Raw genomic sequence first — 22,491 nt, 5'->3', positions numbered from 1 at the left:
GAACTGAACATAATGCATTAATGGTTTTACTAGCATCATATCCACAGATAATAATAACAGCTCCTTTTCAATTTCCCTACTGAATAACAAGGGATCATATTACCTGCTTATTTACACTAGCAGCTACATTTCATTCAAAGATCTTGTGTACTCAGAGGTTTATCCACTGTAACATAAAAAGCTCCTTTGAAAGTCACTGCTTTCTAGGGTACAGTCCTTGATCTTATAAATCTAGCATATTTTCACCCTTCTTAGGTGTATCACTTTTACTTACAAGAATGTATTGTAAGTGGTCTATGCAGGATAACACACTTTCTTTACACAGTTCTACAAGCAACACTTCCCCCCCCCTCCAGCAATCTTCCTTGAGGGCAGCCACTCAGATGGGTCTGCAACATGTCCTCTGTTGGGCTGCTTTTAATTTTCTGCTACTGTATGTAATTTTTTTGTTTATTTTCTATTTTAAACACCACTTCCAAAATGGCAAAGCACATCATTAAAATGACAAAAAATAAAAACAACTCAAGCAATGGAGATACAGCTTAATCCCTTTCAGACACTCTAGAACAATCACATATGAGAAAGACAGACATTTCTTAGAGTGTCTAAGTACTTGAATTTTGGGGATTATTACATTCATAGAAGGAAATTTCAGAATATTGAGTATTGTTTTTTATCATTTAATGACAAATTTAAATGATGAATTTAATGATAAAAGAATATATTATTTTAAAAGCACAGAACGGCAATAGCTTCACACACTTACAAAACGAGAAAAATTGACAACATTCATTACTGAGACACTATGTAATGGTAAGATCTTCAGCAGCTATTTTGGCATCTCAGGTAGCTTCTATCTAAATGTCTTTCTTCTGAGCTAAGGCCATATACCCCTCTTTTGGTTTCAGATGGAGTCTCCCCTTGCTTTCACTATCTAAAAACATTGCCATCGCCTCCCAGCCTCCTTTGCTTCCTGGGAAGGGGAAGAGCGCAAATGAGAGCTGTGACCTTTCTCATGTGCATATCCCAAGTTAGAATGCCCACACGTTGACCCATCAAGTCTTACAAGATTTTTCTTTATTTTCTTTAATGGGATAGTGAGGGACTACAGTGTGCTGCAAAAGAATACATCTTTTTCTTTCCCTTTTCTTCCCTTTAAGCTCTTTTGGTTAGCATTTCTATTACATTCCTGGCTTCAGGTTGCTTCACACTTCCACATAGATACTGACTTTTTTTTTTAATGCATTGTAAGAACTATTAAATGAGCAAGCTTTTTATTGAACATCTATTTGCTCTCTAAATACAGTACAGAGATTGAACACAGCACCAGAAATAGTGAAACTGTGAATAGGTTGCTTACTTCTGAACAACATCTCTTCCAGTAAAGGATATTAACTTTACAGTATTTGCTTCAAAAGTCCTGTCACATTTCTATTCAGCTAACTTAAAATCTAAAATTATAAAAAGCTGTAGATTTATCATGACCCTTTCTTTATAAAACCTTGTGAATAAATATTATTTTTCAATACTTTACACTCTTATAGCACTGTACATAAAATCTTGCATGATTTTACTCTACATAATGGGGTGGCTCATCCTTTGAATAATTTTAACTATTGACAGAACATTATAATTTTCCTTACTCTTCTTCCACTAATCCCAAATTCATGAAAAAAAAACCCACAACATTAATGGTCTGCAGAGCCTCTCATACAGTCACTATTCTTACATGCAATTTAACCAACACAACCAAAGCATTTCAGAATCACTGTATGGTATATCATTGTCTCACCTCTTTCTGAATACGGAACAGAAATATTTATGTGATTCTGTGCAGTGGAGATCGGTAAAACAAATTCGTAAATACTTATCCTGTAAACCTCCATTATTATGGCACAAAATTAACAATACAAACACTAGAGGAAGTGTAACTAGGATCTAGCGGGAAATTTACTGGCAGGCATTACTCTCTGGATAGAATGAGTATAAGGTAAATGTAGTCCTCTTGCTGTTGTGGATGAACATAAAGAATAATGCCAGCTAATGAGACAGTGCTGACAACTGCTTCATAAAATAAACAGAATGGGTTCGCGATCTTTATAATGTACAAGAGCAAAACTGAGTCTCCCACTGCACTGGGATTTAAATGGGGTTTCTCTTTGCTGATGTTCTTTATGACAACAGACAACTTTGAAAATTCTCATGGCTAATCATGATTACATGTACACACATACACGCACCCACATTTTCAAGTGTGTATTAATTACAGGCAGGTCAGAACAATGCATGCAGAAGCACGTCACTAAATCAGACTCATCTTGCTAATGGAAACGCAGGTAATTGCTGCTGTTATTTTCACTTCAGAATAAATCCTCGGTTACTTATCTTTCATGTTCAAAGATTCTAGCTCAAAAAAATCTCTGTTGTAAGAACAGATATTTTAAATACTATACTTATGAGCACTGCAGGCCTCATGCAGTCCCCAACAGTCTTTACCGGCAGTTAGAGTGGGATAAAAATAACCAACAGCAGCAGCATACCGCTTTTGCACAGCTGGTATTGTAAGCAGTGTGTGGCCATTCTCCTCTCCAAGAAATACTGAAGAATATATCTCAATTCATATATGCTGCACATAAAGCAAACACCTGTGTTTTTTCCTAAAACAGTACACCATATTTTGCTGCTGAGTGTATGATAAAGTAACAGTCAAAACTATCCTGACACCCATTTTCTTCTAGCTGCATGGGGTCATGTCCCTGGGGTGACACACAAACACTGCTAGTAACAAGGACCATCCCCACTATTTTTAAGAAGTCTGTACATGTAGAAGCCTGTTGAAGTGATGAAGAGAAATGCCTTTGCAGGAAGGCGTTATGAAAACTAGCCCTAATCAAAAAATGAAAAAAGTTGTACCGCTAAATAACTGCTTAGCTGAATGAAGCAGAAGATACAAAATGTGATGCCTTAACTTAATGGCCACAGATTTTTATGACCAAAAAAACAACTAAACATTGCAGCAAATTGTCACTTACCAGAATGAAACCTGGAACACAATGTTAAGACACTGCAAACCATAACATCCCAAAACCAACTTCTGTTAACAGTCCAAAGATTCAAATGTTGGAAGTGTTAAAAAATCTACAGTTGGCCTCCTAAAGATCACAAATACCTTTGCCTTGTTTTCTTGTTGTTTTTTTTTTTGTTAACCTGCAGAATGAATTTTAAGAGATGCTACTGTCTCAAAAGATTAAGTCATAAAAAGGCTGGAAGGGAAAGAGGGATGATAGTTAACCTTCCTCAGAATTGGTTTCATATCAACTATGTTAATGAAACAATGTTATTCTTTGCCCCCTACTCTCCCCCATTTCAGAATGGATATTACAATAAATGTGGACATGATAAAACAATAGTGTCCCTGTGCCATTACTCTTTCTTGAGTGATCCAATGCAAAAAAAAACCAAAACAAAACAAAACAAAACTCTCCCCCTTTTTCCCTATCAATTTATTTGACTGCAGCAGAAGTCATGCTGGGCAACACAAAACAAAATAAAACAAACAACAACAAAAAATCAATATATAAAGACATTTGTAATCCCTTAATATAAATGCCTAAACGCAGGGCCACATTAGGAAAGATAAATTCTGGCTTTAAGAGTTTGAAATAATCCCGAACAGGATCTTCTAATATGGCAATAGTCACTCCTGACAGGCACTGAAAGATGAAGATAGTAATGACTCAGAATTGTATGCACACGTCTACCAACATTATCTGTTAGCAGATATAATTCAGCTTGTTTGGCAGAGTTGATAAAGATGGAGTTCATTTCACTTCGCTTTTGGTAGATAATGCTAAGCACCTACCCTAAGCTAGCTGTGTCACCCCTGCAGTCAGCGGAGAGACATGAGCACATCTGGAAGGTGCTTTATTCCACCCTAGCTGAATGCCTAAGACAGCTAGGATCAATTTTCTTACAAAATACCTTTCTCTCTCTCCATTGATGACATAATAAAAAGCCTACGTTTCATTATGGCATCAGGGCGCTACAGAGGTGAGAGCTTTGAAAGACAGCCCTCAACTCTGACCTGGGTTACTGATACTGCAAACCAGTCTACTAAAGGCTGGAGTAATTTTAATTATTCATACTCAACAATGGAATGAATGCACAATCTTACACCTCTCACAGGAAAACTATGTCTAAATATGAGTTTGCTGACTCAGAGGAGATTGTGTGTGCACTTAAACAACATGCCTGTGTGTCCTGGTGGCTTAGCCTAAGACGCTAAAAATTAGGCAGGGTATAGACTTCATCTTGAAAACACAGATCTGTTTCACACAGTACAATAACTTCATGTGGTACTATCCTAATCTTCACAGTGGTCTAATTACACAGATCAGTAGTACAGCTAAGCAAAAAACCTCCACACTTCAGCAACTCCGACTCCCAAGCGAGCACTATGCAGCCAGCCAGCCTGCATTTTTAGCACTGCCTTTCTGCAGCACGCTCCAGTGCCTGTAGCTGTTACGTGTCTCATCTCCAGCTCACGTGGCCACTGCCTCAATCCTCAGCTAACTTACCTCTTTAACAACTCATCAAAATCGGTACATCTGTTTTGGCTTTTGAAAAAATTTCAATTCACTGAAGGTTAATGCTAATCTTTGTATTTCCTTCCATTCATCCAAGCAAGCAATGAAGAATCTGAGTTACCACAACTCTCCTAAATTTTACCACTACAGAAGTGGAGGAATGCATTTCTTTTGGGTCTTGTATTTGCTGGCAGTTAGGAAGTGTTCAGAACTGAAGTATTTTCTATGACTGAAAACAGGTGGCTACAGCTAAAGTGTTAATCACAAGGTAGGTATCTGTCCGAGGAAAATGCCATTTGCCTAGAAGCCTGACAGAGCTGGCATGGGCTGTGGGGAGCAGTCGCCTATCGAGTTTTACAGAAGTAAGGAAAGGTTCTGGCAACAGTGAGATGGGCAGAAGGTAAGATAAGAGGCTTTGAGCAACCTGGTCTAGAGCGAAGGTGTCCCTGCCTGTGGCAGGGGGGTTGAAACTAGATGATCTTTAAGATCCCTTCCAACCCAAACCATTCTATGATTCTATGGTTCACAGTGTTACCTAAACAGAGGCTCCTTTCTCTAAGAAAAGGTGCACTTTCAAGAAGAATATTAAAGCTTATGGAACTCATCTGACAGGAGTCTGGTAAACAGTACTAAAATCACCTACATGACCCACAGCAGGGTTATTTTCTTTCTTTTTTTTTTTTCCTGGAGTTTTCCTGTATGTATTTTGTCCAAGTACCACCATAATTGAACACCGATTCATGCAATGCACACTCAGAGACATCTTGCTGGTTTTACAGAGACCAGAAAACATGTATTCTCCCTCTAGGAATGTGCATCAGTTGGGATTAGGAGATAAGTGAAAGAGAAGGCAGCATCACACCAGTAAACCAAAGCAGGTCAATCTGCACTGTGGTACTATTTCACTAAACTGAAAGATAAAAAACAGTGAAGAGAATGATTGAATATCTTGCTCATACATTCCAACAGAAAGGCTTAATCCTGTGGCTGGTAATGAAGAAAATGTTAAACTTTGCTGTGGTCTATGAAAAAAAAACAGCAATCCACACTCATTCACTCACACAATTTCATCTGCAATTTTTCAACATTAATGGACATAAAAAGTTCTGGCAGTTTGGCATCAATATCAGACAGCCATGCTCTTCAACCTTCATTACTTCAATTATTATTATATATATATAAACTTCAGTCAAAAGACAATCAGCCCATGTAGGAAGATTCTCTTAACTATAAGATACTTAGTTTGCTTACTTTACCACAATATTTCCTAAAGTCTTTGCCTTCACTGGTTCCTTATTTTCATCCAGAATCATCACTGCAAAAAAGTAACATAGGAAGAGAACGGTCAAGTAGTGTATTTTCAGGTGGAAGACAGTGTCTTTCTTCATGGAGATAAACTTATGTCACACTTCAGAATGGCAATACACCAAGCAACAAAAGGAATTAAGTAATTTGGGAGTTCCAAACTGGATAATCTCATGACCTTACTAACATTCAGCCTTAAGTACAAAAAGTCTTAAATAATACTCGTGCTTTGGGAGCACAAATAGCTCAAAGTCAAAAAGGGAAAAATACAGAACTGAAAATTAAAGGACATCTTCATACTGGAAAAATCCAAACTTCCAAATAGCAAAGGACCCTTCAGATACAGGACAAATACAAGAAAAGTGTGCAGGTAACATGACTAAGAAATAACAACTAAGATCACTGGAGGCTAACCCAGATAATGTGAGAAACACTATTAGCAGTAAATAAGTGTGTCTGGTTTTCAAAGGCGGTCAGGAGACTCGGAAAGATGCTCCCCAGCTGATAAGGCTTACTCTAGTCTAGCCCAAACAGGTAAAGTAACCTGTGAATCACCCAAAGCCACACAGCAGGGTAATGTTAGAGCACAGCGAAGAATCCAGACCTCCCAACAGAAGCCTTTTCCCTGGATGACACTATCCCATCACCTTCAGTGAAAGCATCATAGCCTGGTACTGAGGTTTCTGAGGAAAAACACCTGAAATAGCCTCTTCCATGCAGTCATCCGGGAAATCTACTACAACCACCCATTCCATCTGAAGGTGTGGGTATAAGGAAGGAATAACATACTTGGCCTGTGATAAATGGAATTAAACAAAGTGAAATGACTAAACCATGGAAAAACAGGGAGGAAAGGTTTTGATGGACTGAGCTGACATGGATTTAAAAAACATGCTTTTTGAAGTCTGCCCAAGCAAAAAAAGCAACGTTCAGCTGGATCTATATTACTACAAATAATCTTACCTTCTGTATTAAAAGTTCCAGAGGAAACAGGGAAAAGAGGACGACAGGCTTCTGACTAAAATCCTGTTAAGACTCTTATGAGTAATATATCCTATCTGTTCAAAGAATGCCAACATCTGTGATTTACTATTTCTGGCTGAAGTTACCCCTTCAAAAAGGATGGTAATTTTTAAGTAACTGAAGAGCTTGCTGAAAGCAATGGCTCAGCACACAGACACAAGCAAGTCCACAAGGCCAGTTTTACAAATCAGTGACTCGGAAGGAGTAGCTGGGATAGGAAATCAATAGGATGAATAGAAACATAGAAGACACTTACAAAAAACAGCAAGAATGGCATAAACAAAACCCATTTATAATCTGTAAACACATTTTTTTTCTTATATATTTTTAGATGGTGTAAGAACATGTGTGAGAACATAGTATCATTAGATTCGGAGAATTCAGGCTCAGAACACACAACGAAAAAGACCCACTCACATGTAGCTTTCAAAGCTTTCTCTGCTATTTTTTCCTATTTTTATTATACTAAAGTAAAATCTTACCAGTTTATTGTAACTATTTTATCAAGGAAGCAATTCCAGCATTTATCCTCCTCCTTGCAACAGTGTATTTCAATGTACAAAAATTTGGGGAAGGCCGCTATTATACTGCTCACTCTTGAATTACTGAAGAACTGACTTAATTCTTCAAAATGTGGGATTGCTTCAGTTTGAAAACAATGCAATGATATTATCTGGAAAGGGTTCAAGTAGGTCAAATGGAAAGCACAATATAATGTCTGATTTAAGGCAACAGAGCTAGAAATTAATGTGGGATCGATTCACTTTTAAATGCAATTTGTGCCACTGCACTTTGATATCATAGCTAAATACTGCTTTTATTCTTTATATTCTAAATAATCATCAAAGAAATCAGTTTATTTTAGCAATACTGTGACGTGAAAAAATTTAGCTGTGCTTAAAAAAAAAGTAGATTTCGTAACTTTCCATTTATATCGCAGCATAAATACAACATAACTTCAGCAATGTCCAAAACCATTAGCAGCTGCATGTATAACCTAAAAATACAGAATCTAGCTTCTAAACGGCATAAGGATCTCTTCTAATTAATATCGTATCAGCAGCAAAACAACATCAAAACAGAAGTGGGTGACAGCAAGACAGCTGACAGTACAGAGTAATTTCAAGATCCACTATTTTATGAATGGCTGCATTACAGGACATAATTGGCATCAAACCAAAGACTGAAATAGATAAAGTTCTTTCATAAATCTTTAGTGAATTTTAGTGCTCATTTTATGTTTCCCTTTTAAGGCATGCTAAAGACATTTCCTTCATTCTATTTGAAGAATTTCTTTACTTACACTAGGCCCAATGTTCCAAAAAATTCATAGGAAATTTTTATGTTCTTGCTACTCATACTTTTTTCTGGGCCTGACTATCATCTGATAGCATGCGTGATGCAATTACATTCTTCCACTCTTCCCTATTTATTACAACTCTGGACAAACTTCATGGCTTTGTTTTAATGTCGTTTTTAGGCTATTGCTTGTCTTCATGCCATAACTGTAAATGCCAAAACCCAGAGCTGCTGAAAATGTTTATTTTCTTTAGTGTTCCCTTCCACTTGTATGTATTAGAAGAAAAAAAGAGCTCAGCTCTTTCCGCTCAATGATGTGAGAACTTTTCCTGAAGACGGTTTGATCTTTAATGTAATTATTTTTCGGACTTCAAGTAATTCTTGAAAACTGTGTTAAAAATCAGGGTTCTCAGGTATGAAAATATTTTGGATTCTTAATCCTGTGGCTGCACCATCTGCATGCAAATACCTTCCAGACAATGGGTGCTCATCCTTTTAATGTTGGTGCATAGCCTACCTTTTCTCCCAGCTGGAAATAAAAATGCTCCACAAGTACTGAAAGATAATGTGCTTAACAACTCTCTCCAATACGAGCCCATATACCTATACAAAAAGGCAGAAAACTGACTTTGATTTTCTTAAAAGTATGACGTGAGTTCAAATAGAAGATTTATATCCTTGCCTCAGTAAGAATTTTCATTATGCACTTCAGAATACTTCTAATATAAAATTGCAGGGCCAAAAGAAAATCTAATCAATCTAATCAATATAATCGATGTGTTTCTGAGACATAATTATTCGATTTACATCTCCCAAACCAAAACTATTTAGGCTCTGAAAATTGAAAACACAGGTATAAGAGAATACTCAAAGTGTGAGGTATAGCAATTATTTGTCTAGTTATCATTTCCTTTTTTGCTGATGGTTATTACTAACATTTTTCTTCCTGATTTGCCAATACAAATTTTACTGCTGCTCTCATTTAAAACAGTGCAACTGCAGAAAAAGCCTTAAAGCATAGTATTTTTTTTTTGTTATATCCAGTGTAGAAGTATGTGGTAGCCATTTCATATGATAAAGGTAAGAGTAATTGATCAATTTTCATAGAATCATACAATGGTTTCGGTGGGAAGGGACCTTAAAGATCATCTAGTTCCAACCCCCCTGCCACAGGCAGGGACACCTTCCACTAGACCAGGTTGCTCAAAGCCTCATCCAACCTGGCCTTCACTTGCAGGGAGGGGGCATCCATAACTTCTCTGGGCAACCTGTTCCAGTGTCTCACTACCCTCACAGTAAAGAATTTCTTCCTAATATCTAATCTAAATCCACCCTCTTTCAGTTTAAAACCGTTCCCCCTCATCCTGTTACTACTTGCCCTTGTAAAAAGTCCCTCTCCTGCTTTCCTGTAGGCCCCCTTCAGGTACTGGAAGGCTGCTAGAAGGTCTCCCCGGAGCCTTCTCTTCTCCAGGCTGAAGAGAAGGCTGAATTTTCTTGAACATAACTCTGAATTTCTTATTCACAATCACATTCCACAACGCACAAAAAAAAAGCAGAGCTTCCTGTTACAGGAAGGAGGAAAATGCGTTAATAACGCTGCAATTTGCTTTCCCTATGAGGTATGAAAATTCATGACCACTTACTCAGGAATATAAGCAATATCTTTTCTAGTAGCACGTTTAGCACAGCCTTACCATTGTATCCTGGCACTGGTTTTCCTGCCTGTCCAGGTGGAGGTGTTGAAGAGTTCCCCAAACCAATACAGGAAGCAGTAATTGCAGAACCAGATTCTGTTAAGAGAACACAAATATTGCCAGTTAAGATTGTTCTTAGTGTCATTATTTACTGGTTCTAAGTCTTGCTTCTAGTTCAGCACATCAAAATAATAAAATAAAATAAAATAAAAATCCCAGACAAGCACTGGAAGATTCAGAATTCAGGAGCTTTTATGTATTATCTAATGAATGTAAGTTCATTACAGAAACTTGCATTCTTCAAAAGGGAACTTTTTCCATTCCACAGAAGACAGTCAGATATTTCAGATAACAAGAAGGCTCAAAAATAAACAGGGTAGAAAAGTCAGACCTAAATTTTCAGTGTTGCCAAAATAAACTCAAAATGAACAATCTAAGGAATGGGAATCAAAGTGCTGCAAAATTTTGTGATCATAATCCAGATGTTTTCTCCTCCTCCACCTACAAACATTGAAGTTTTACTAACCACAGCATTTTGGAGTGGATTTCTTTTGCAGGGGGGTGGGAGGTGGGGAATGTGAGAAGACAAATGTCTCTTGATTTTTGAATCTTAGGAAGATACTCGTTCATGTAACTGCTGACAGATACTTGAACACTGGCGCTGCGTGCCCTTGCTCACTGCACAGAGTCCACGGATGGCAGGTCTGGAATCCCCTCTGAAGCGCCAACGTAAAATACCTTGTTAGGAGCTTCCAAATGAGACAGCAACAATATCCCCCATCATACCTATGCCTTCCTAATTATTCCCACAGTTAGGCAGCTAGAAATTCCTCCCTCCTCACCTTCCTCTTTTTCTTAAGAAAACTCAATTTCTCATAACATTTATATACTATAAGAGTTGTTGTTATAGAAGAGGAATAAAAACTATCAAGTCATATAACAGAGAGTCTAAGTCTGAAAAAAAGACCAGTTCTTTCCCTCTTTTCTGTCTTTTCCTCTAAGAAAAAATCTATAGAAATTACTTTTAAATACTGCTGTAACTCTGAGCCACAGAAAACAAAGCGTAGGTGGTTGTAAATATTAGCAGGAACACAGTATGAGACTATTACTTTAAAAACATGGCTTTATCATTCTAGAAATGTCCCAAGTCTCAGGTCACTTGGCCTGGAATTCATAGCCCACACCACCCTCAAGGGTCAGCACGACAAAGCAGGTTTGTCTTCAGCTCTATATTTATATCTGATCAGTATGGTCAAAACTAGTTTCAGTTCTCTTGCATTAGGAAATTACAGTTGGTTTTGCTGTGAACTTTCTCAGCTTCCATAATGTTCATCTGCCACTTCAGAAGTTGTTAAATGACTATTCAAGTGCTAAAAGAAGCAAGAACAAGAACACAATTACAGAAACTTGTGGTGGTTTTACGTTAGGTGTTAGCAAGCAGCTGAAAATTAGCATTAAAATAGCATAGTTAAGCTAGGGCCTAACTCCAGCTGTGGGACACAGAATGAGAATTATCAACCCTCAATGCTAATAAAGACAGGCTAAAAATTTTGCCCCATCTTTCCCTGTTCCTTCATCTACATGCACATTCCCTGCACAATCGCAAATCCTGATCTTTTTTTCCAACAAGAAGAACACCCAAGGTAAAATTACAGTGGTGACACAATATCAAAATGATCTAACAGACCTCATCCGTGATCACACCAAAAGTTGCAGGAAGAGAAACTCACAATTTATTCAACAGTTTGGGAGCTTCATTTTCTGCACAGTATCTATACTGAAGACTTTTTTCGTCTTTTCCTTGGAACAGAACGAAAAATGATATTTTTCTTACAGAACAGTGAATTGGAAAAGACAGTGGAAGGGATAGTTTCTTTTTTGACTGTTAGGAGGAAAAGAAGTGGTAGCACAGAGTATATCTTGCTTTACCTATTGCATGGCAAGAGCTAAATACCATACTGTAACAGATCAGATGAGAAAGGTATTCTCCTGTCACCAAAACATAGCAATTAGGTTTGATATGGAGCAGTAGGGAACACAGCATCACTGTTAACCTGAGGTACCAGTAAGATTTGCGTGAACTGGGAACTGACAAACATTTCTAATCAAGAGCTCTCAAGCAAAAAACCCTGAGGGAGAGGGAGAATCTGAAATTTCTGAAAATTAGTTTGGATTTGCTTGACTCTCTGACACACTGCTAATGAAAACAATATAAACTAGAAAGGAAACTTCATCATACTAATTTGTCTGTATCTGTCCCTGCTTTTTGGACAACAGTGAATAAGACTGAATGAAAGTCCATTTATTCTAAACAAGAACCATAAGCTCTAAAACTTCATTAATAGGTCTGTATAATTGCTGCTATTTCTTCTATTGTCTTCTCAATTACCAGAGGATATATCTTTTTCATATTTACCCAGTGCTCTAATATCTAAGCCGTACACTCAGTTCCCATGGGTCAATAAGACATTTTAATATACATGAAAAAAATATGGTTTTTTGGTGCTTGGAACAGATATTAATCCAGAGACGGAATCTCAAAAGCATCTGCTCTTTGTGTTAGGTTAACCGTTTCTGAATGCTAAAGATTCCCTTACAATGCAGAAGTACGAAGGAGTATTGTGAAAGGAAAGCATGAATCTTTGTGCTGTACATTTCTTGGGAAATCAATGCACATCTTCCAAACAGGATGCTGGATTGAAATATCATTTTCCCAAACCTATCAGAAAACAGCAACCCTTTCTAGGACAGCATTTTTTATCACAGAAAAAACAGTCTGACTTGGAAGTGGAATTCAATTCAAAATCCTGCTGAAAAGAAATCGTCACTGTTCAGAAGAATACAGAAAAATAAGTACTGATGAGAAATTTTCCTTACCAATTATGTGTAATACAGGTACTGTGTGGCCCTTTTATGTATTTCCAATAAGTAAAGTTGCTTAAAAACCTTTGGTTTCAATTAAGGTTGATTTCTTTACAATTCAAGTCAGGACCTATATGCAGATTATAAAACCCAGGTCTGAAAGTTGAAACAGCAACAGTTTGAAGAAGGATGCTTGTCAAATGGGCATTGTATTCCACCTACCCCTTACCTCAGATCTCTGAATGTGCAAACAGACATCCCTTACCTGACACTCACTTGTTTATAGTTGCAGATTCTCTGAAATTAACGCACAGAATCTAGACAGATTCCCAATGCTGAAGTCTTTAGGAACTCGCATATTTTTAATGTAAGGAACAGAACAGAACTGTCTTCCAGTCAGTCCCTTCTGCAAACGTTTAGGTGCTAACCTTCCACTCACTACGCTAGCAAGTTTGCTTGCCCTCCATCTGTGGAAGGCTTTTGAGGGACAACTGGATCATAAAACCAATTGCCTTCCTGAATAACACCTTATAATGTGACAACGAAACAGTTATTTAGAAGAGCAATGTTTTACACTGGAAGAGCAATGTTTCACTAGTCTGGCAACTACATTCAACATCTGTTGAGTTATAATGGAATGAATACATATACCTCTGAGAATAATGAAAAGCACTTCACTGAGACTTGGAAGAGACAGTTAGTGAGAGATCGTCTTAAAATCATAGCTGTTAAAGTGTCCCAAGTCCCTCCTTATGTTTTTACTTTCAGGACAGGGCTGGTGTAAAGAAATAGCCCTCGAAATTCAAAGATGTGACCTTCGCTGTTTTGTCCCATTCTACACGTAAGTGAAATATATTGTTTTAAAGATATTTCAATATTATTGAGCTATACTGGACAATTAATGAATAGTCCGATACAGGCATTTTTGTTGCATTTGCACCTCGGAAAGCAATTCTTATGGCAGAGAAGGTGCTGCTGACGCAGAAGAAAAAGTACACTCTCTTGCGAGCAGCAAGGGGGAGTCTGTAAGGCTACGCCTGGGTACTCATCAGAAAGCTTCCATGTACCCATGTGCCTGACCTGCAGAAGCTGCGCTCTGCCAAATGATGCAGAGCAACAGCGAGTAAGTTCTGAGCTCAAAATTGTCAACAGTCAAGTTCAATCAAAATAAACAGCTTTGAAATAACTCAGGACTTTAAAGATGAAAAATGTCTTGTACCACTTACATTCCTGATACATTGTAATTTCTAGACCGTGCCTCATGTTCCTCAACATAATAGACTGTCACACTGCTGAAATATTGTATTTTCTGGTACGAAGTACTTAGGGAAAATACACTGCGTTCTGACATTAATATCTGAGTTAGGGCTGCCCTAAGTGAGTAATGTAAGACTGTCTGCTTTGAATTTCTTAGGATGCAATGGATAGACACTGGAAGCATGCAACAGAGGTGGGAAGTTCTTATGTAGCAGCAGAAAAGAAAAGAAAAAGGAGCAATTGTCATAAATTAGCACATTAATGAATGCAATAAATATAATACTCTAAATTCTCACTGTGGCAGTGCTGTTTTGAGCCATTCTCCTGGCAACACTGTCATTTTGGTTGAGGGGAATCAAAGGAATTACTACAGCAAAAGACAGCACTGAAAAAATGGAGAGGAGGGTCTATGGAAGGGAGAAAGCTTAAGGAGCAACTGACAACAAATCCATCCAAATAGCAAGAATGCAGCTCTGAAGAGACTCCTTGCACATGCTCCCTCCACACAGTGTCATTTTAATTATGCCAGAAATGGTGGAATTAAGAATTCAATACAGTAACAGCAACACACTTTCTAGCATGGGAACAACTATTTGTCATTCAGGAACAGAAAACCACAGTACCAGATTAATTATAGCACTTTAAATCTGCATCACAGCATACCATATTACTTCCTTATAATAAAATCAAATCTAACACATCACAGAAATAGTATGTACTGGGAGGGTTCTGAAGATTCAGGGGCCAAATCATCAAGTATTCATACAGGCCTCATTTTCTTCATCCCTCAGCATATGACTATGCAGAGCAAAGAAGTAATTTTCCCAGTGAGCTCTTCATCACTAAAACCCAAGCAAGTTTCTAAGTCTCTGACTGCACTAGTACTAGGTGATCTCACTCACAACTTCTGATTTAGCACTGTTAACCCTGACAAATTCTGCCTAGATAGCCATGCTGCAGGCTGGTAGCCCAAGCACCACTTTAGTCTTATGCTTGCTGGTCTTGGAAGATAGCCTTTGGACAGTACAGCTCAGACATGCCTTCAGCAAGGACTCAAAAACATCCACTGTATAATTTTGCCATGAAGTTTTCTTCAGCTCTTCAGTGGAAAAGATCTACACCCCCCACACAGCTCCAGGTCGGTGCATGAGACATGATATAGTATTAATGTGCAGAAAGACCAAGTACACCTGGCTAGTGCTGGGTATTTAACTACAAACAGTCTGATGCTAATTATCCATCAACACTATAACAAGGAGATGACACCTGGCCGCTATTATCCCAGGGCACTAAAGGGCACAGAGGAGAACAGGTTGGATAATCCCAATGCAATGTGATGTGTGGTGCTGGGCTGTCAGCTGGCAGACTGCCACAGAAGCCCACAGTACAGCTGCACCCACATCATTAGTATATGTTGATATGCCATGATTTTTACTGCCTTCTAATGGTAAAGGCTAGTGAAAATTACTTTCCAGATCTATGATAATTATATCATGAACTTCTCCATCCATTTTACTCATTTCCTCTTTATTTTGCTTAAGCCTGACATCAAATGAAGTAAAATTTAATGACAGAGCTTATATTTACTGAAACTCTCATCTTCTAATATATTTAGCAGGGTACTGAAGCAAATTATAACAGAAAAGTGAGAGTAGCCACAAGGAGACAACAATGACTGAAGGATCTGGAGAACTGTAAATTCTTAAGGGTTCCCTGATTCAGTTTTACCAACTGTCAGAATGCACGTGTGAAATTAAATCCAGTTCACACATTATGCCTAATTAGGTTAGATTAAAGACAATCTGTTATCCTAAACTCTGAAAGGCTTTGCTGGCTAGTAGTGAAGCTTCAAAAACTCTTTCATGCATCGTTTGGTATTTCATTTCACCCCTTATTTCTGAGGAGTATGACAGATGCAGCAGAAAAATTATTGAACAGTGATGGTAATTATCATTTATTTTTCCTCCATCTGACTGCATTCTTAACTTACTCCTTTTGTGAATTAACCACATGCAGCATCAATACAATAAAATACCAGGTACATACAGAATGCCAAAACATAGTAAGTGAGTAGCAGGGATCTCAGCAAAACCCACAAGAAGTATCAAATTTTAGGTGAGGTATGCAAGTTGAGTGATTTTTAATCAAGATTTTCATACTTGTCTTACAAGGAGTTTTTCAACTCCTTACAAACTTAAGTAAAGCTAGGGTAAAGAATATGCAGTAAACCAACTGGAAAGAATTTCAGTTAAGACTTTCTTGCTCAAATATTATTTAGAGAAACTATCACATCTAAGCATGACTGTGTCCATCAGGCTGCTTACAATTTAGATTACATTCATTTAGCAGAAGATCGGAACAATTTGTTACCTTGAGGTGGGATGGCTGCAAAACATGTTCATTCATCCCACTAGTACTCTACAAAACAGAGTGTAAAACCTCTACAAGTTAACTGCAAGCCTCATGGAAAAACAACTGTGTTTTTCACCTATTCTTCACATCCAAGTGAAATTAAACTTGACCTTTCTCACTTGGTTAAATTGTATACAGAGCCTTAAAAAACCTCTACTTAACTGCTGAACTTTCTCTACTCAGAAACTGTAGTGCAGAAACTTCAGTCAGAAAACATGCAAAAGAGATATAAATATGAAATTAACCAATCCATTTTTTTGAAGGGTGACTAAGTAAACCAGAAAGATCCGTTAATTAAACAGACTCTGCAGTACAGATGTATTTGCAGAATAGGACCAATGCGTTGCTGTTTTTCTGGTTATGACTACTTGCTGTTCAGTATTCACTTCCACTTGAAGCTCTCCTGATTCTCTGTATTCTTTATTGTACAGTAGCACCAAGAATGCTCAATCAACAACAGGGCCATGCACTACAGACACCACAGAAGGTAGTTGTTGTCTGAAAGACAGCACAGACGATAGCTAAAAGGAACAATGATGTGACAACCATATTCATTTTTATTTTCCATTATACAAAGAAGGATGATTTTGTAATTAAAATGCACAACTGGACACTGTACCGTTGATTTGAGCTAATTTAAATGCACATCACTGAAGATAACTGTAAAAAAAAGTGTGGTCTCATTATTCTTCTACACTTTGGCTGTACATTCCCATCTTCCTTTTTCTCCCATTTTAACATGGAATTGTATCAAACTGATTCAGATTAAAAAAAAAAATTATTATTCTTTCTTTCAAAGGTTTTGCCTAAATCAATGCTCTGATTCTGCTTGCCATGTGGCCACGTGAATGGTAGGACTGGCCTAAGAGCAGGGGTACAAAGGCAGTGCCAGAGATGAAGGAGGGATGCTCCACTCCCTCTTTCATGGGTGGTTTGCACTTACGTAAGCTTAGACCATTCACAAATCACATCCCCAGGTACACACTGCCAACGCCAAGCTATTTATCTCAGTATGTTTAATTTAAACCAGGAATAGTATCACAAGTATTTCCTCTCCCACAATCAATCTGTCCATTTAGGCTAATTCATGGTTTAGGATATCAGTTTACATTTGAAATGTCAAATGCAACACAGGTACACATTTAAGTGCTTTCATAAGCCAGTCCATTTTTCTGAAATAGAGCTTTAGCGACAAACAGCTTTCTGAAAGCTCATCTATGTAGTTACTCTAATGGTTTAACTTTATATCAGATCATAACCTGCAGTGGTATTGATGAATGCCTCCCACCTCAGCTGGGACACTATTTCCAATCTTTAAAAGGAAATACTGCATTATACTCAGTGTTGCACTAATTAAAGTGTATTCATACTTAAATAAGTGGGCAAGCATTCCCCTATTATTATGCATGTATACAGCACTGAGAATGACAGCTTCAAGCTTGTTTACACAATCCAGGAATTATGACGTTAGTATTAACCTGACTGTGGAGCCATATTAATACGTGTACAACAACAGCTGTGTACAGCTAGCCAGAAGCAGAATTTCTTGCAAATGTACAGAAGCACAGGGAAAAAAAAAAAAAATCACATAATAAGATGAAGGTATTTGAAAATCTGAAGCCTGTTTCTCAAAATAAAATCCATTTTGTTTATAAAGTAATATATTTTCTGAAAATACCTGAGTTTCCATGCTTATTTTTAGAATTTAACATCAGAAGAGAAACCAGCAATTCTTTTTGTATTTTCTAAGTGCTTCAAAGCACTTGTAGTCCTAATGCATCTAGTACCATGAATACATATTACACTTGTGAAGGCCAAATACTTCTTGTATAACAGTTCTATTGCTATATTCAATCCACTCATTTAAAAATAAAATCAACCCCCAAAACCATTAAAATTCCTCCAAGGCTCCCTCTCACAATCCTATCCAAACACAGAACGTATTTACAAACCGTGCTGTTTGTGGTATCATACATATACACAAGGCCTCTGAAGATGTCGAAGCACATCCAAATAAAATCTCCAGAACAAATGTACAAAATGTAATTGTAAAGAAGCTCTACCTACCTTAGTTAAAGGTTGGTGGGCCATGACGAATATTAAAACCAAAGAAGGGAATAAGTTCAGTTATCACGAACTGGCAAGCTAGTCATAAAGCACCAGAAGTTTATACGTTCACTCTGTAAGTATAACAGGCTCCTTTGCCTCCAAAAGGTAATTTATAATGTACATCTTATAAGTTGCCTATAGCAAAACGACAGCCAAGATAATCAAAGGAGAATAGGAAGCTTTTTGGTCATATTTTGAAGATGTCAGATGGCATGTTTAAAGATGCATTAAATCAGGCAATGCATTGAATTATATTTTCAGACTAAAAATGAATTTCCAATTTTTATTTTCCTCCTACTGTAACATCATAACTGATATATGATGAAATACTAAGAGATAAATGAAGATTATAAAAAGTAATTACACATCTCAGTGCTAACCGTTTACTGTTTAATCATTCTGGGGAATCTTAATATATTGTATGCATAGTAATACTGCCAGGATGGAAAAGACACATAAAATTACTGTGCAATTAAAATATTTTTTTTTGTATCAGGGTCTAACATCTTAGAAACTCCTGTTCTCTCTCTTCCTTCACTGGGCTGTCTTAAATCCTGCAAAGGATCATTCCTTCCATGCACTAGATGCAGGCAGCTTACTGCTAGCTTTCCTGTTCTTAAAACATCAGGAAAATCATCTGCTTTACACTAATGAGGACTTCATTCTCCGAGTAACAAAAAAAGCAGTTGCCATGCGACAAGAATGAGATCAGCAACCTGTAATATCTTCACACACTTACAAACTGGAGGTGCTGTCACAGCTTGTCTCCTTGAGGCAGATGAGACTGCACCATTTAACATACTCATTCTAAAGGTGTCCCCTCTTCTTCTTCATTTACCTATTCAGCGTACGCTAAACATCGTTCATGGCTGAGCTCTGTAACTTAAGAGTGCATTACAGTTCTTTTATTTTCAATCATCTAAACCCTATCAAGGAAATTTTTAAAAGGAGAAAAACATCTATAACACTTCATTCATATTAATGCATGTCGCCGGCTACATGTGGAAAGACAATCAGAAAAGATTAATAAGCACTGAGAAACCAAAGTCAAATGAGAACAGAAAAGCTTAATACATATTTTCTATCAATTCTAAGTTAGAAAATGTCAGCACAAATGAGACAGAGTGTCTATGGCACAGCTGATACTGAATCTGTATCAACACAGAGGAAGTGCTGACCAGTGGGAAGAAAAGAGTATAGCCAGCAGGAAGAGAGAATCTTCCCAGCAATTTAAAGAACAGAGGTGTTTGATTTTTTTACGAGAAGGACCTAGTGTGCTTATTGTCTTAACCATGCACAAACTGCCATCAATTCCATAAATAAAAACAAAAGGGATCTATCTTCTTTTCAAGCCACAGCACTCAGGCCATCTCTGACCCAGTATCATCTTTGCAACGTGGTACATTTTCCAAAGTGCATGAGAGAACTGAGAGCCATGTGAAATGCACATCTGAAATAACCTTCAAGAGAGAAACACACTTCATGTGTGTTTCTTTTGGAGGAGAAAACACACTTCATGAAATGGGGGAGACAGTGAACAGTACCAAAAAGCACAAAAAACCTATGGAGTTATAATGATTCACTCAAAGTTAAAACACCTTGGAGAATATGTATATAACCCAGACATAGTCTTTCATGTCCAATACACACATAAGCAGTACATAGTAATAAACAAGACATTTCTGTAAAAACTATTTCTCAGCTAAGCAGATACAGCCTAAATTTCTGAAGAAGAATCCTCTTCACATGGATTGCACAGAGAAAACTCATGAAAATTCAAGACTGGAGGATGAGTATAGATGACTGTAAGACTGAAATGCTACAGAGGGCAACACAATCAGGGAAGGAACGTCACATATTTTTTTTACTAAGGCATGTCACAAATTGTACATGACGGAGATGCTAAACTCAGCATGAGCAGAGATTCAATATTTTACCATTAGATTAAGAAGGATCACACCAATTAAATGCCTGGTTTTGAGCACTGGCAGTCTTCAACGCTTAACTCTCTTCTCTACCCACCTAGAAATAGGGTGCTCTGAGGTAAGGTTTTCACAAGTAAGTAATTTCACCACATTTCAAAATACAAGCTCATTTAAGAAACTTCTGTAATTCTAATGTTCCATGTGACTGTCCACATAAAGGCCCAAGTAGTTTATATCATAATAAAACACCTTCAACAAAAAAAAAAAAAAAAAAGGTGGGGTGGAAGGAGAGTGAAGCTGAGGGAAATTTTGTCTCTGCAATTACAGCACACTCCTGGGAGGCAGACACAGACTGGGGGCTCCAGTGTCTCATGCTGAGGAGGGGCAGGTTTCCCTGCTCTTCCTCCACACCTGAGTGGCAACATTACTGGAATACTGTGACAGAGAGGCACCGACTGCTCTTCACAGGTTTAAGAGACTGGTTGGCTCCCCCAAAGCAATTTAGCCCAAATTACTTGGCTCATTAGAAAACAAGAGTGTCAAATCCTAATTTAAATCCATGTCACTCCTTTAAGTTATCATAACATATCTTAAGATATCATATGATACCTTAAGATATCATAATTTAAATTACCATAAGATAAAAATTGCAAGAATTATCCATGTTCCAGCCTCAAGAGAGAAGCCAATCATCAGGACAAGTTAGGAAAGAGCTCCTTGATTTTGACGCACGTTGACCAGACAGACAAAGAAAAAAATACGTACAAGTTCTGTTCTTTTTCCTTTCTCTGAAGCTAATGGTAAAGGCCACTGTACAGAATGAGACAGCCACACACTACTCGAAGGTCAGTCTCTGCCTTGACAATGCCCATGGCCCCTGAGAAATTTCCTCCTCTCTCTCCTCCAATAAGAACAACCAAACACCTGTTTGAACTCGGTGTCCTAACATGACATTGAAGGAATTACGAGCTACTGCAACTAATGACACGCAGTCCATATCTGCACAAGTCTGATTACTAAGCAACAAACAACGGCTGAAACAATCTTTATGTTAGGACAGAATGCAAGCCCCCAGGTTAATGATAAATGATGATAAATGACCACTTTTCTCCTCTTCCTCTATATGAATACCTGTTATGAGTTCAGTTATCCAGAAAATTATGCTCAGAGGCTTCTGTAATTCAGGGCTGCAGAGCTGCAGATGTTTCTTCGGAGTAATTCCCACTTCTGAACTGTTCTGCAGAATATCAGCTTCCACTAAAAAAATATGATCCTATTCTTGACAAGACACACATGTCTAAAAAGCATGAACTGCATCTACACTGAGGCACCATCTGATAACCTAAACCAGTAGCCTGGACTTTGGAAGAAATCTGTTTCATCTCCTTCACCTCAGCTCCAGATTCTTGGGCTCTGTAACTCCACAACTGAATTTCTGGCATTGAGAAAAAAATTTCCAAGAATTGACTCTTTGCTGCAAACTAAACAGACACCCTTTGTTTAGTTTACCTTTCCCGCTGCCTCTTGGTCTGAAAATTTCACCATATTAAGGAATGCACTGGACTGATCTGCACAGTTCTGAATGGGGCAAAACAGAAGATGGCTGAAGAACAAAATCTGGAATCCAACTGTCAAATGTGGGGAGATGGAGGTCTAGATTGGCAAGGTAATTCACCTAAAGAACCGTTCTGTAGTGGACACCTGGAAAAATTAGCTAACAGAATTCAGTTGCAAAATCCATCTTTCCGGATATTTATGAGAAGATTCTGCACAAAGTTGCCAAGACAACACAATGGAAACTAAAGACTGGGTACCATGTCATGCTGCTTGGAGACCACAAATAAACTCTTCCCCATACATGATTGTGGTAGGAAGTAGTTCACTGAAATACATTACAGTGAGTACACTGAACTATGATTCCTATTTTTTACACTGAATTCAATGATACACTTGTTTTGTTTGTATAGTCCTAACAAAAGATCTGTATAACCATTACTCCTATGTGGAATTACATAATAA

General features: G+C 37.7%; 1 protein-coding gene across 5 annotated transcripts in view; it reads right to left on the bottom strand.

Moving 5' to 3' along the window:
• Nucleotides 1–22,491, bottom strand: part of ACSS3 (acyl-CoA synthetase short chain family member 3) — a 106,306-nt gene that overhangs the window by 20,761 nt on the left and 63,054 nt on the right. For all 5 annotated transcript variants that reach the window (XM_068400853.1, XM_068400856.1, XM_068400854.1 and 2 more), the window contains 2 exons: nt 9,908–10,003; nt 5,838–5,901 (listed from right to left, as the gene is read on the bottom strand). In XM_068400853.1, coding sequence (XP_068256954.1) covers nt 5,838–5,901; nt 9,908–10,003 — 160 coding nt within the window. The remainder of the gene's footprint in view (nt 1–5,837; nt 5,902–9,907; nt 10,004–22,491) is intronic.

The sequence above is a fragment of the Nyctibius grandis genome, chromosome 5 (assembly GCF_013368605.1).
Source record: "Nyctibius grandis isolate bNycGra1 chromosome 5, bNycGra1.pri, whole genome shotgun sequence".
NCBI lineage: Eukaryota > Metazoa > Chordata > Aves > Nyctibiiformes > Nyctibiidae > Nyctibius > Nyctibius grandis.
The sequence above is the reverse complement of the archived record's forward strand: the minus strand, read 5'-3'. Positions and strand labels throughout refer to the sequence as shown.